This window comes from Tursiops truncatus, chromosome 6 (genome assembly GCF_011762595.2).
Source record: "Tursiops truncatus isolate mTurTru1 chromosome 6, mTurTru1.mat.Y, whole genome shotgun sequence".
In the NCBI taxonomy this organism is placed as follows: domain Eukaryota; kingdom Metazoa; phylum Chordata; class Mammalia; order Artiodactyla; family Delphinidae; genus Tursiops; species Tursiops truncatus.
In genome coordinates, this window is record NC_047039.1 from 70,679,414 (window position 1) to 70,695,821 (window position 16,408).

The window sequence follows — 16,408 nt, forward strand, 5'->3', positions numbered from 1 at the left end:
AGATCCATGTCTGTGACATGAACGGCGTCCTAAATATCAACTCAGAATCAGTTCAGTTTCTCAAAGGATCAGTGGGGAATGGGAATTTCACCTGTTCAGAGGCAAGTACAGACATCTGGCCATGTTATAGTCCAGTAAAGAGGGAGGGGGAGAATGAACAAAGCATCAGATGCCACATAAATATTAAGTTGTTCTTATTATAAATTATAACTAGACAAAAATAAAATCAGAGTAGCAAGGCTATGCTTCTTTTGTTAAAGGAAAGTACTTTTTTTTTAAAACATCTTTATTAGAGTATAATTGCTTTACAATGGTGTGTCAGTTTCTGCTTTATAACAAAGTGAATCAGTTATACATATACATATATCCCCATATCTCTTCCCTCTTGCGTCTCCCTCCCTCCCAACCTCCGTATCCCACCCCTCTAGGTGGTCACAAAGCACCAAGCTGATCTCCCTGTGCTATGCGTCTGCTTCCCACTAGCTATCTATCTTACATTTGGTAGTGTATATATGTCCATGCCACTCGCTCACTTTGTCCCAGCTTACCCTTCCCCCTCCCCGTATCCTCAAGTCCATTCTCTAGTAGGTCTGCATCTTTATTCCTGTCTTGCCCCTAGGTTCTTCTGACCATTTTCTTTTTTTTTTTTTCTTTTTTTTTTGTTTAGATTCCATATATATGTGTTAGCATACTTTTAAAGAGATAGTTTAACCCTGTCATCCCCCTTAGGAGCTTAAATTTAGACTTTTTTTCCTAATTGCCCCTTCCCTGACATTGTAATACCAAAGATATACTGTTTATGTTTATGAACTCTGTGTGTGTGTGTGCTTTACACATAAAAATAAAAAGATGTTTTTGCTCTCTTGGGGGTGATATTACCCCACTGAGAACGCATGTTTTAACCCAGTTAAAGTTAGAACCAAAGTCACACCCCAGAGCCTTTCCCTCCTTCCTTTGTGCCTTTGGACAAGTTACTTAAAGCTTCACTTTCCTCATCAGTAAAATGGATGTGAAAATAACATTCTCTTCATTGGGCTGTTGTAAAGATTAGATATGTTAACCTGGCTAATGTGAAGTAGACCCTCGGAGACAAACCCAATCCCACTTCAAAGATTTTACACACAAATGTTCTTTAACTGCTCTACAGCTTCCACTTTTAGGCTGTTGAACAGGGAGCCATTCTTATTCAACCTAGACTCCACCTAATATATTGTACAATGCTTCCTAACAGAAGTGACATATTCTATACAACTTCTGTCCAGCCCGTATTTAATTTTCTCCTTACATCTCAGCTTCAAATGGCTTTTCTTATAAACACTGTACTGGTTTACCAAGGAAAGAATCTATTCGCTCACTCTTGCATTTAATTGCTTACCAAAGAATACGTCTAGGTAATGCTTAGTAACATGTTTTGAAATATGTATTCCTGGTGCCCAGATAAATGCCACTTTAGAGTTCTAATTACCTAGAGGATCTGAAACAGAGCTACCGAGTTGTAAAACCAGCTATGGAGCCAAGTGGAAGGAGAAGGCATTTGCATCGATGATCAGAAGCCACCTCATCTGTCCCCATGTGAAGCGTTTGAGGAGAAGCAAGATCTGGGACAGTGTGGCGACCCTGTTACTTTGTCAATTGGCAGGACAGAGAAACGCCGGTAGCCTTGGCTATTACGAGCTTGTTTTTCCTTACTATTCCAGCCTTTAAAAATTACATTTGCTCTCTGAGTTAAGAGCAATTAGTTTACATCAAACAAAACAAACAAAACAAACAAATAAAAAGCGATATACAAAGCATTTCTCTTTAGATGTCTATTAGCTTCTACTGTATTGACGTTTAATGCTTTCTTCTGTATTTATTACGCATGGTTGGTTGGTTCTTTTCTTTTCTACTTACTTCCAGCCTTAAATCAGTGAATGCCAGGTGCAATATTATTGCTTTTTCCCCAACTGCTGCTCATTATAGGTCCCATCCCCATAGTATACCAGATTTTGACTCTAGATACCAGCCGGGCAGTTAACAAGACTTTCCACTTTAGGAAATTAATATAACTAAACTGCAACCATGGGCAAAAGAAAATTTGCAGCTAAAATTATGCAAAATGGTTTCTCCTATGATTCACTCAGATGGTATGCCTTTGCCCTGGCACAACCTCAAGAAGGTAGAAATGGCACTCACCAAACAGTTGGATTGGTGTAAATGGTATGGTCTGAGAAAGCCTCATTAAATTGTTCCTTTCAATGGCTGCAAACAAAAGCAGATTTACTAGTTTAAGTATGCATCAGTGGGCTGAATTTACAGAAAGCCTTCCCCACATCAATATACTCATATTATGCTAAAATATTTTATTTCAAAGACCTTTATTTTTTCTTTTATCAAAAATATTCTCTACAGGGACTTCCCTGGAAGTCCAGTGGTTAAGACTTCGCCTTCCAATGCAGGGGGTGCAGGTTCAATCCCTGGTCTGGGAACTAAGATCCCACATGCCTCAGGGCCAAAAAACCAAAACAGAAAACAGAAGCAATATTGTAACAAATTCAATAAAGACTTTAAAAATAGTCCACATTAAAAAAAAAAAAAAAATCTTGGGGCTTCCCTGGTGGTGCAGTGGTTGAGAATCTGCCTGCCAGCGCAGGGGACATGGGTTCGAGCCCTGGTCTGGGAAGATCCCACATGCTGCGGAGCAACTAGGCCCATGAGCCACAACTACTGATCCTGCGCGTCTGGAGCCTGTGCTCCGCAACAGGAGAGGCCGCGACAGTGAGAGACCCGCGCGCCACAACTAGAGAAAGTCCTCACACAGAAACGAAGACCCAACACAACCAAAAATAAATAAATTTTTAAAAATGTATTATCTATAATACAGTATTTAAAATAAACTATGCCTTAAACAGGAAGGATATCCCAGTCTTAGGAATAGATTATATGAGATTACATAATATGTTCTGAGGTAGCGCTATTACCTCCACTCTCCTGAATACCAAATACCATACTAATCCATTCAGATGTGGAACTTGCTTCTAAAGAGCATTTTAATCTGTGGTCTTTCTGGTTTTTCTTTTCCAGATCAAATCTAACGCACAGCGGACTGTGGGGACATCTACTGTTGATTTTGCAGAGTTCATCTTCTTTTCCCGGAGAGAGCTGAAGACCAGTTTTAATTAGAAGCAAGTGATCTGCATTTTCCTGTTAAGAGCTGTATCTTAACAAATCAGAGTCGATGTGAGTTACAGTGTTCCTCACCAGATGCTTTCTTCAGCTGACAGCTGGAGTCAAAATAACGGATTACTGCTGAGCTGAAAGACCCAGTTACAAGAGCCTGGAATGTGGAGTCTGAAATCCACAGAAACACTATTCACTACAGAGGAGAATTCAGGATAAGGTAGCCTATTACTGGACCCTGAGCACATGACCTTGATATAATAATAACGAAAATTATCACACCAATACACTTGTACTCTTGTACTGAGCTTCAGATTATATAAAAAGCTTGCCCATGTGTTATCTAATCCAATACTGAGAGCAACGATGGCCAAAAGACCACCCAATGGCACGAGTCCAGTTGGTTGTTATACTGCTTTGCATTTCAAAGTGTTTCCCTCTTTATTCTCAACTAGCCCTTTGGCAGATTTTTCCTCAGGAAGGGCAAGTACAATTATTCCCACTTTGAAAGAAAGACAACTGAATCACTGTGAAGTGATGTTGCTTAAGAGAGTCAAGACCCTTGACATCTTGTTTAATAACATCCCTTAAGGTGTCTTTGTTGAATTTACCCTGTGGGGTTGGCATTCATTCAGTGGTTACCCTCACTGAGGGCCCAGTGAGGGTGCAAAACCCTTCCTCAGAGGACTAGTCTCAGGCCTGTCTCCTCCCCAGCCCAAAATACAAAGATCTCTGGCTTTTGACCTCGTAAGGAATTTTCAGATCTCAAGGTCGTCTTTCCTCCTTACAATTTGGAACTTACCAATACACACATTTTTTTTTAAATCCAAATTCTCTTAAATCCTAAAAACTTGTTTTCCCAAGTTAAGAAATCTGAATGTTCTCTCATCAGAGTGAACAACAACTTTTCAAGTTGGAGCCATAACAACACCACAAATTCACCAGTGTTTCTGTTTCCAAATGCAGAATCACAGACATTTAGCTCCATTGACATGTCTATGTACACAGGCATCCTACCTGAATAATGATGGTGAGACTCTTGAGGGCTTTTTAAGGAGGTTGAGATTCCTGAAATTACAGAGAAGATTGGCATCTTAATTACTTGGCTGGAGGTAAATACATGTTTATGAATATATTGCCTGCAAAGTTATTATTGAACGGGTTAATCACAATGGCTTCTCGGTTTTCGAAAAAGATTGCCTAATATTCTTTAACCACATTATTGTGCATGGTATCCTGACAGCTTCCAATCATCAATGCAATGTCTCCAAACATATTTATATAGGGAATTGAAGAAAGACAGGTAATATTAGCCTCAAAGATGTATTTCCTTTGAACCAATTATACCTCTGTGCTGCAGAAGGCACTCGGCTGCCCATCACGTTGCACGACATCCCAGAAGCACAATTCTCTGAGCTCCCTACCAAGATGCAGTACCCACATAAAGACATTATTAATACCAAGTTATTAGCACACTACTTCACTGACTTAAAATGACAACAAGATGATGAAAACACATTAAGAGGAATATAAGAGAAACAAAGAAGGAGGCAGAGAATGTGAGAGCAAGGGATTTGTTTGGTTACAGACGGACTGTGTGTTGGGAACACCTCTTGCAAGTTTAACTGGTTCTCTTCTACCTGCTCAAGTCCTAAATTACAAGTCGCAAGAGAAATCCTTTGCAACAGTTTTGCCATTTCATAAAATCAAAATTAAAGTTGAGAACTTTAGTCTCATGGTGGCAACTACTTTATACCTTGTAGAGGAAGCGGCATAAGGAGCCCAATTTCACAGATGTCTCTGGCTTCTTGTTGCTGGATAAGGAAGGGAAGAAACTCCCTCCCTTTGGGGGTGCTGGGTAAAAGGTAAGATCATCAAAAAAGACTGTGCCTTTCTAAGTTCGATTCAATAATTAAAAAAAAAAAAGTATTTAGCCCCCACTAAGGGTCGTGCTAGGCATGAGGGATGTGAATAAGATGTGGCTCCCCCACCTTAGTGAAAAACAAATATGAAATACAGGTAAACTATAATCACGATACAGTTTGCTAAGTAATATAATAGAGGTGTACATAGAGGCTTAGGGAATCTTCATAGACAAACAATGTGAAATAGAGTATGGGCATCTGAGTCTGACAAAACTGAGTTTCAATCCTGGCTTCACCACTTAAGGAGCTGTGAGATCTTGTTCACATTCATTCAGCATATATTTACTGACCTACTACGTGCCAGGTATTGGTCTATCCTCGACAGAGCAGTAATGAAAACAGATAAAGCCTACATTGTAGGAAAGGGAAATAGGAAATAAATAAGTAAATATATAGTATTATAGTACATTACATATATATTGAGAGAGTTAGGAATCGTGGGAGACAGGGAGATTACTCTTCTATATTATATAGGTTGGTTAGGAAAGACCTCCCTGATAGGGTGAAATGTGAGCAAAGACCCGAAGGAAGAGAGGGGGTGAGTCATAAGGATAAATGAGGAGTATTCCAGGCAGAAGTAATGGCAAGTGCATGGTCCTGAGGCAGGACCATACTTGCTGTGTTAAGGAGGAGAGAGTGGCCAGAGTTGAAGGAGGGGGAGCAGATCAACAGGGCCTCGTAGACGGTGTTTGGACTTTGCTTTTACAGAGTGAGCTGGAACACCATTTGAACAGAAGAGTGACTCAATATGACTTTGAGTTTAAAAGTGTTATTCCAGCTGCTCTCTGGAAATAGAGCAACAGTTTGGAGGCCATCCTGTAATCCAGGGAAGAGGTGAAAAGTGATACGTGGGGGTAGCAGAGTGATCAGCTTCTCAATATATTTTGAAAGACTTACTGATGGGTTGGCTGTGGGGATGTGAGAAAATGGGAGTCAAGTAGGATTGCAAGACTTTGGCCTCAGCAACGGGAAGGATAAAGTTGTCATTTCCTGAGATGGCAGAGAAGGGAGGTGGAACATTTTGTTCCACATTTGAAAATGCCCTCTGGACACCACGTGGAGAGGGTAATAGGTAGGCGGTCACATTCTTCATGGAAGAAATATTGCATAAAAGGGCTCATTCATGAGCCTGGAAATTTGGACTGGGGCCAGACTCTCAAGAGCATTGAGAAAGAGTAAGGGATTTGCAGCCCATCCTATAGGTAATGGGAAGGCACTGAAGGTTTCACATAAGTGATGAAGGTGCCCAGTCTGTATTGAGGGGTCAGGAAGATGGAAAGGTACAGTTTGTGATGAAATTTGAAAGTAGCTAATGAGAGTGGCTTCACCAGGGAGGTGTCTCACCAAAGTAGGCTTGGTCCCACTTAGCCACTTGAGGCATGGAGTCCCACTGAAGACATATAGGAAAGGAGATCCACATACAATCTTATGAATGGTTCTTAAATAGTAATGTGTTAAACGATGACAGTAAGAGTTGTTGAACAGTCTAAATGAGCTCAGTGGCTATACCCTCACTCACAGAGAAAACTAGAAAATCACAGTCAAAAACAGGTAACAGGTAAGATCAGGTAAGATCTCCTGATTTATCTGGAGAAAGACATTCAACCTTCTACTTTTCTACCGAACTTGCTACTTTGTATAGTAAACAAAAATCAGGATTTCAAGAACTATAAAAGTCTGAGACAGCAGGAGAGTAAACCCCACCACTGATAAGATGAAAAAATAAAAATATAAAAACTTACTGTTGGGCTTTCCTGGTGGTGCAGTGGTTAAGAATCCACCTGCCAATGCAGGGGACATGGGTTCGAGCCCTGGTCCGGGAGGATCCCACATGCTGCAGAGCAGCTAGGTCCATGCACCACAACTACTGAGCCTGCTCTCTAGAGCCCGTGAGCCACAGCTCCTGAGCCCACACGCCTAGAGCCTGTGCTCCGCAACAAGAGAAGCCACCGCAATGAGAAGCCCATGCACTGCCATGAATAGTAGCCCCTGCTCACCGCAACTAGAGAAAGCCCGAGCGCAGCAATGAAGACCCAACGTAGCCAAAAATAAAAACAAAAAGAACTTACTGTTAACTCCATTTGAACTTCTCAACCTGTTTGAAAAATTAAAGTTATTTAGATAATGCTTCAAAATTTTCAACGATCAAAGAAATGAAAAGTGTATGAAACAGTAATAATACAATCTATAAGTATATATGTATATACATGTGTATATATTACTTTGAAGGAAGAGTATCAGTTACATTTGACCCCTACCTTTAGAGAAACAGTTTACAACCCTACAATTGTTTTCATAGAAGAATGAGCACCAGATATACATGTAATTAATTTACTGAGTAGGCCCTAAGCTAACTGAAAAGCAGTTGTTGGTTTTTGTTTTTAATTAGTTATGTGATCACACAACATATATAAGATTTAACTGTGTTTGTGTTGTTCTGGATCAATTAAACTAAAGGCTTCCTGAACTATGCAAGGCAGATGCCTACAAAAGAGTCTGTGAATATCTCTGGACAAGCCAACAAATCAGTTTCATTAGCCCACATGGCCCCTAAATGTTCACAGGCTGAAATTAGCTCTCTTTAAATTGTTACATGCCCTGCTCAAGTGCACAAGTGGCCATGGGCAAGTTGGAATAAATACATTCGAAGAATATGTCCAGTATTTAAGGTCCTTGGGGAAGCAAGTACAATTACAGTTATTGTTTAATTTCATGCTGCAATAACCCACTACTCTGCATGAGCACAAACTACAGAACTTTTGGGAGAAGAAACTCATGTGCATGTTAAGGCTAGAGGCAGGCTTGCACAGAGAGACCTTGAGAGCTCCAGAGAAAAGGCCATCTCAAACAGAGCTGACTGCAAACTGACCGCCATATTCCACCTGCCTGGCATCAACGGGCCCTTTGTAGAGTACAGATGCTTTTGAATTCTGCTCCTATAACTCTAAGAATGGTTAATTTGATGATGTAACTGGAAAAGTCCATAAAACACTACAAACAGAATAATCTTTGCTTGGTTGGTTTTCAAATTTTCTCTGAATAAATAAAAGTCTAGGAGGAACCTCAAGTCTATAAAAAGGTGAGTTCTCTATCTCCTCTCTCTAGCCCTGTCTTCCTTTCTCTCTGTCTCAATCCTTCTCAACTTGTTACTGCATTGACAAACACTTAGGATGTTAAGGAGAAACCAAAAAGATCCATCTTATAAACTAAAAGGAAAATTTTGAAAAAAAAACTAAAAAAATTATTTAGTCTTCATTCTAAGTCTTTTTATTTTCAGTCAAGACAAATTTATTCCTACTTTTTAATGCAAATTTCACTCTTATCTATCAGAAAATATATGATACTCATTATTTCATGTGTGTTTTTCCGACACTAAAAAGACAAATGGTTAGGGACTTCCCTGGTGGTCCGGTGGTTAAGAATCCTCCTGCCAATGCAGGGGACACAGGTTCGAGCCCAGGTCTGGGAAGATCTCACAGGCCACGGAGCAACTAAGTCAGTGCGCCACAACTACTGAAGCCTATGCGCCTAGAGCCCGTGCTCCGCAACAAGAGAAGCCACCGCAATGAGAAGCCCATGCACCACAACGAAGAGTAGCCCCTGCTCGCTGCGACTAGAGAAAGCCCGCATGCAGCAACGAAGACCCAAACCAGCCAAAAATAAAATTAAATTTTAAAAAAAGACAAACGGTTAATTTGCTACAGTAGTACATGTATCATTATATTCTTAAAAGGCACTAAGGTGAGATCTTGTTGCCAGAAACAGGAAAACTAGGAGAATAAATAATTTTCATTCTTGCTAACACAAGAAAAATACTGTCATTGGACACACATTTTTTTTTCTCCTTTTCTGACCCAATTAAACCTTTATTCCCAATCCAGTTAAAAAAAATAAAAGCCAAAGATGCTTAAAGGCAGACATTTAGAAATACTCACTGAGAGTTCCTATTGACCTTGGTGCTCCTTGAATTCCACAAAGAGTTTTTGCTTAGATCCTGGGCAGAAGGGAAAGGTCATTACATGTTCACCCAACTCTCTCCCACCCCAAGCTTCCAGTAATACATTTGCAGAACACACTCCTTGGAGGGTATAGTTCTTTTTTTCCTTTCCTCTAGGCTCAATATTTCTCTTACTAAACATGCAAGACTCAAGCTAGAAAGATGCATAATGTTAGCACAATATATGAGTAACTCGGTGTGATGACTGACCTTAACAGAAAGGATTACTTTTATGGGGACATCAAAGAGAAAATGTAATACATAACGGTTTTTACAAAAATGAGAGTGAACATATAACATCAGTTAATGACATGAAAGAAGAAAAGAAGGTCAAAGTTGACAGGAAACATTGACCATTACATTATTATATCCTATCATCAGATTATTGTTTCAGTTGATGATTATTTAGAATGTTACCTTGAATATATCTCATTCTATTTCTATACTCCAAGCATTACTCTAGGCATTTTCATTGGTGTTATTTTTGTTATCCACTATCAGTCTTGTAAGGATGGCATTAACCCCATTTTAGAGATACAGGTAATGAAGCTCACAGGTTAATTGATGTATACAGCTTTGAAACCTAGAAGTGACAGAGCCAGGATTTGACAGGGCAGATAGGTCCCTGCCTCCAGTTACCTTCAAGTAGTCTTATATTTTACTTTCACAGATTGCATTCCTACAAGAACATCTGAGGTTGTTAGTATACATTCATATAGTTCCCAAGGTCATAGAGGTAATATTCAAACCAAGACCAAGATTAGATTTGGGGGGCTAGTCTAACTAGATCACGCTTCCCTCATGGTGGATGGCAATAAAACAGGCACATATTTGCAAATGGTTAAGAAAAACAGACTGCAAAATCAGTGGTAGAGAAACACTGAAAGTCCTTTCCTGCAATGTCCAAATCCCCTCCAACACATCTGCAAAGATGTTTGCTTTGCCTGTTTAATTAACCACACTAAATGAGGCACTTACTACTTCGAGAAATAAACCGTTCCATCCTTGGAAAGCTCCAACTGCTAAAAATTCCTTCTCAAATCAGGCTGAAATCTGTCTCCCAGTAGAGTCTATATGTTGATGTTAGCTCTACCTCTTAAAAGTGTATTGAAAATATCTTATTTTCTTCCACATGGCAACTTTTATATATGCGAAAACAGTTTCAAAAATTCCTAAATTCTTTCTATTTCATGATAAAAATACCCAGGATAAATTACTGGGTGGATAAACTGCATAAAGGCGAACGACAAGCAAAGAATAAAGTTGGGGGACAAAGGGTGAGAAACTGAGCTTTTAAAATATCAAATAAAATGTTTTTACCTCTTGAGACTGCCTTACATGATCACTGACGTGTACAGAATGCCGTTCAGTTTCTCTACTTTTCATTTTCTGATATATGTAAGATTCTAGACCTTGTTAAAAAGAAGGCAAAAAATAGAGAATACGTGAAAACATGTTACACTTGAATCACAGTTCCAAATAAAAGATCTGAACACCGTGCATTCATCTAAATTGGAATATAGGGTTTTCTTTCTCTTTTTAGCAAGTTGTACCAAGATTCCTTTGTCCTTTTTGAGCTTTACTCAAGTGGCTGAAAGCTATACACCCTATTTCTATTCTTCAATAGTTACCTTTACATTTATAACCATTTATACTTCTCTATCAAAGAATTAAGTTATCCATAACCTGCCCTCCTATTAAACACCTTTAGTAATTTTTGCACACTTACCTTCCCTTGCACCCTATCATCCATGCTTTATTTAAAAATACATGAAATTTGAGGTCCAAATTGTTAGGAATTCTTCCTTAACAACTGCATCAGGCATTACAATAGGCTACTTAAAAAAGAAAACAAAACAAAAACAAAAGAAAGATAGAAAAGAGTGCCAGCCAATAGTTTTAATTTTTAATCCTTCTCTTAAAAAAATCTTGACAAGGATCATTACTGTTATTTTTTATATCTGGTACTTACAGAGTCACTGGCACATAGCAGGTGCCCAATAATAATTTAATAAATATTTGGTTGGATTAATTCTGAGAATAATACTTATTAAGAGTCCCTGGCTAAGGACATGGAAGCAACCTAAATGTCCATCAGCAGATGAATGGATAGAGAAGATGTGGCACACATATACAATGGAATATTACTCCACCATAAAAAGGAACGAAACTGACCCTAACGCATATATATGTAATCTAAAAAAACGGTACTGATGAACCTAGTGGCAGGGCAGGAATAAAGATGCAGATGTAGAGAACAGACTTGAGGACACAGCAGGGGAAGGGGAAGCTGGGATGAAGTGAGAGAGTAGCATTGACATATGTACACTACCAAATGTAAAATGGATGGCTAGTGGGAAGCTGCTGAATAGCACAGGCAGATCAACTGGATACTTTGTGACTACCTAGAGGAGTGAGATAGGGAGGGTGAGAGAGAGGCTCAAGAGGGAGGGGAGGGCTTCCCTGGTGGCGCAGTGGTTGGGAGTCCACCTGCCGATGCAGGGGACACGGGTTCGTGCCCCGGTCCGGGAAGATCCCACATGCCGCGGAGCAGCTGGGCCCGTGAGCCATGGCTGCGGAGCCTGTGCTCCGCAACGGGAGAGGCCACGACAGTGAGAGGCCCGCGTACCGTATAGAAAAAAAAAAAAAAAAAGAGGGAGGGGATATGGGGATATAGGTATATAGCTGATTCACTTTGTTGTACAGCAGAAACTAACACAACATTGTAAAGCAATTATACTCCAATAAAAATGTGGAAAAAAAAAGAGTTCCTGTCTAAATGTAGGAAATAACCATTTATTTTTTTTTCCTACTGTTTTATGCTGAAAAAAAAAAGTATACAGGAAATGCAAAAAAGCTACTGGAAAAGAAAAATCAAAAAATTTCATGTACATTTTTCGTAACATCATAAAATTATGATAAATATGATTTCAATGATAGCACAGTATTAAAATTAAACAAACTATGCTTTCCTTTTTTTAAAAAATTTTTTCCTTTTCATAGTTGATTTCCTCAGAACTTTACTTTTTGTCTTTAGAAAGATCTACCTGACAGGGCACCTCCCCACCCTCAAAATTTTATTTTTTTTAATTCTTTTTTTAATTAATTCTTAACTCAGACAAGTTTTTAAAAACTAAAATTCTCAACCCAGAATGTGGTTCAAGCCAGGCACCTGGAGTCAGCCTAACTCCCTAAACCTTCTCTTCCTTTCTGATCATCAGATTTAAATGAGATTCTTTGCCAGAACCCTCCTGCCACACCCATCTTTCTCAGTTTGAAATTTTTTGGAAAGAACTTAAATAATTTGGGGGATGGGAGGGTGAGAGAGATGAGTGAAGATGGTCAAAAGGTACAAACTCCAGCTATAAAATAAATAAATACCTGGGGAGGTAATGTACAGCATGGTGACTGTAGTTAACAATACTGTATTGTATATTTGAAAGTTGCTAAGACAATAGATCTTAAAAGTTCTCATCATAAGAAAAAATAATTGTAACTATGTGATGGATGTTAACTTTTTTTGGTAATCATTTTCAACACATACATATATCAAACCATTACATTGTACACCTAAAAATAATACAATATTATATCAACCATATCTTTTATATATTTTTAAAAAACATAAATAATTTATGTAAAAATGATGCCAAGAGCAACTGCCCCTCCTTCAGTTGTGACAACCAAAAATGTCTTACGTCTTCAGACATTGTTGGTTGTGGAGGCGGAATCACCCCTTGGTTGAAAACCAGTGACCATAGAGCAAACAAAGTTTTAAAGAAGCATAGTAACATAGATTTCAATACAATATCTATTTGTACCTTAAGTTTAGTGTTTCAAATAATTTAAAATATTTATGACTCCTTAATCACATAGTCCCCTCTGTTTAAAAATGAGTAAAGTTCTCTTACTATCAAATGCAAGAAGTTCAATGTTCAGTTCATTGCTCTCAATTCATAATCTGCCCTCATATACCCAGGCTTATTTCACATTCTATGCCTAGCTCACAGTCTTCGTTCCTAGCTCATTGATCTGTCTTCTATCCTCTACAAACATCATTATGATTAAGCTTAAGGGATATTTGCCAGTGGAACAAACACTATACGTAAGCAGTAGTAAATAACCAACTACAACTCAATCCACTGAATTCTGTGTAAAGGCTCATATCAATGTCACTTGAACTTTAAAGAATTTGTAAAATTAGACAACCCCACCCATAAATAAGACTAAATGAATACTCTCTGATCCAGATTCAACAGCTCTGAATATGAGACTATCTAAATTTTAATTTTTCTTTTCTAAATTCTGAAAACTATTCCATTAAACAAATGGAAATTGCATCCCCTTCATAAAAACTAAAACCAGAAAAGAGCTATTTTCCTAAGAGAGTGTGGTCATTCTCTCATCTCCCACTTGAAAGAACAGCAGGGACCGCCACTGGTCTAAAGATCATACCCTGAGAAAACACTACCAGAATTTTTAGGATTCAAGAGTGTAGACTGTTACATACTTATCTGACTAAATTTGGACACCGGAATCCAGTTCTTGCTGCAATTCTGTTCTTCTGAGATCTTATTTTCTCCTGGCTCTGGGTTCAGTTGGTCACTTTGAGAGCAGGTGTTGACTGTTATGACCTGGAGAGAAAAACACTCGTTGGAACACAGTGACATTAATCTGAATACGTTTTGTATCACATTAATAGAGGTACTATGTTGAAGAGGAGTGGTTGTTAACATTGGCTGCACATTAAAATCACCCTGAAGGTTTGAACTTCCATCACTCATGCTGGCAGGACCCAAGCATCCATGTGACTTTTCTATCTGCAGTCATGATTGAGAACCAGGGTGGGGAGCAGTTCTTAAACTTGAGTGTGCATCAGAATCACCCAGGACTGTGTTAAACCACAGATCACTGGGTCCCACCCTCAGGATCTGTGATTCAGTAGGTCTTCGGGGGGAGGGAGAATTTGTATGTCTAGTATGTTTCCAGGTGGTGCTAAAGCTGATGGGAGACCACAGTTTGAGAACTACTGGTAGAGAGCAAAACAACAAAAATGTAAGGGTTGGATCCAAAAGAACTTGTTAGAATTCTAGCTCTGTCACTTAGAAGCTATATGAACTGGGAAAATCATGTAATGTCTATGAGCTCCATTCCCTTCATCCTTAAAATAATAGATAGCCAATAATAATGGCTGCCTTATGTTCTTCCCAGGGACAGATAAGAAATGAGGTAAATTGACAAACTACAGGACAACAAATAAATGCAAGTTATAGTACTTGAGCTCAGTTATAATTTCTAGTTTAACTCTGGCCATTTTAACTATTTCCAAAATAATTCTATTTAAATTCATATTTTATGGGGTCCCAGCAATTCGTGGCATTTTCCCTGAAAGAAGAGTCTTTATCAAAGCTAAGTCTCTCCTCCAAAAGGTGATGTTACATAATTGATTCAATATTTATCTTTTTGCTTCTGCTTCTCACTCTAAAAAGAGTTGAGGTGCTTTGAAAAATGCACACATGTTATTATATGGAAAAATACATGTAGAACAGAAAAATGAAGCAGGGCATTAAGATCATGAAAAGTGAAGTCCTGCAGAATTGTCAACTCAGATCTAAGGCTTCCTAACAATAAACAAAAAGATTTACTGAATGCAAATGAAAACATAACATATCAGAATCTGTAGGATATAGCTAGAACAATGATTAGAAGGAATTTTATAGCACTAAATGCCTACACTAGAAAAGAAGAAAGTCTCAAATCAACGACCAAGGCTTCTACCTTAACAAACTAGCAAAGAAAACAAAAACAAAAAAGGAGCTAATTAAACCCAAAGTAAACAGAACAAAGGAAATAATAAGGAGCAGAAATCAATGAAATAGAATTCAAAGAAAAATCAATGAACCAAGAGCTGGTTCTGTGAAAATATCAATAAAGCAGATAAACCTGTAGCCAGACTAATCATAAAACAAAAAGAGAAAACACAAATATAAAATATTAGGAAAGAGAGAAGTGAGGTCACTACAGATCTCTCAGACAATAAAAGGATAATAAGATAATATTATAAAAAACTTTATGCCAATAAATTTAAAACCTTAAATGGACAGGTTCTTCAAAAGACACAAAGCACACTCAAGAAGAATCACATAACCTGAATAGCCCTATATCTATTACAGAAATTGAATCTGTAGCTAAAACTTTCCCACAAAGAAGGTTTCACTGTTGATTCTACCAAATAAGTAAGATTTAAATAATATCTATACAAACTCACCCAGAAAAATGAAGAAGAAGAAACACTTCCCAACTCAGTCAATAAGCCCAGCATCACCCTGATACCAAAACCAGACAAAGATATTACAAGAAGAGAGGTCTAAAGATAAATATTTCTCAAGAAAAAAGATGCAATAAAATTGTATCAAGATGTTAGCAAAATGAATACAGCATCTAAAAAAGATAATACATCATGACCAGTTGTGGTTCATCCCAGCAAGGCTGATTTAATATTCTAAACATTACTTCTAACATTATAAAATTAATTAATATAATTCATCATATTAACACAATAAAAATGAAAAACCATCTGACCATACAGGTTGACACAGAAAAAGCATTTGACAAATGTCATATCTATTAATAATAAAAATTCTCAGAAAAGTAAGAATAGAAGGCAAATTCTTCAACCTGATAAAGGACATCCAAATAAAAACCCTACAGCTAACATCATACTTACTGCTAAAAGACTAAATACTTTCCGCCTAAAGAGAAGAAACAAGGAAAGGCTACCTGCTTTCACCACTTCTATTCAGTATTGTACTAGAGGTACTAGCCAATGTAACTGGGCAAGAAAAAGGAATAAAATACATCCTGATTTGAAAGGAAAAAGTAATAGTATTTTCATTTGTAGATAACTTGATCATTTACATAGAACATTCTAAAGAAGTAACAAAAAAAAAAACTACTCAAACAAATAAGTAAGTTTAGCAAGGTTGTAGGATACAAAATCAATTTTTTTTTTTTCTCGGTATGTGGGCCTCTCACTGTTGTGGCCTCTTGCGTTGCGGAGCACAGGCTCTGGACACACAGGCTCAACGTCCATGGCTCACAGGCCCAGCTGCTCCGTGGCATGTGGGATCTTCCCGGACTGGGGCATGAACCCGTGTACCCTGCTTCGGCAGACAGACTCTCAACCACTGCGCCACCAGGGAAGCCCCAAAATCAATATTTTAAAAATTATATTTCTATATACCACCAACAAATAATCAGAAATATATAAACCTAAATATAAAATATAAAATTCCTAGGAGAAAACGTAAGAGAAACTCTTAGTGAT

The 16,408-nt window shown here is 38.2% G+C and overlaps 1 protein-coding gene across 13 annotated transcripts in view; it reads right to left on the minus strand.

Moving 5' to 3' along the window:
• The window catches only part of TRPM6 (transient receptor potential cation channel subfamily M member 6), a 192,318-nt gene that overhangs the window by 72,872 nt on the left and 103,038 nt on the right, over nucleotides 1–16,408 (minus strand). For 12 of the 13 annotated variants that reach the window (XR_012332552.1, XR_012332553.1, XR_012332561.1 and 9 more), the window contains exons 28-33: nucleotides 13,592–13,715; nucleotides 10,402–10,493; nucleotides 9,020–9,078; nucleotides 7,154–7,179; nucleotides 4,177–4,227; nucleotides 2,176–2,241 (exon numbers count right to left, since the gene is read on the minus strand). Coding sequence is in view for 1 of the 13 variants with exons in the window: in XM_073806224.1 (XP_073662325.1) it covers nucleotides 2,176–2,241; nucleotides 4,177–4,227; nucleotides 7,154–7,179; nucleotides 9,020–9,078; nucleotides 10,402–10,493; nucleotides 13,592–13,715 (418 nt within the window). In the remaining 12 variants the exon portion in view is untranslated. The remainder of the gene's footprint in view (nucleotides 1–2,175; nucleotides 2,242–4,176; nucleotides 4,228–7,153; nucleotides 7,180–9,019; nucleotides 9,079–10,401; nucleotides 10,494–13,591; nucleotides 13,716–16,408) is intronic. The other variant, XR_012332562.1, reaches the window with a different exon arrangement.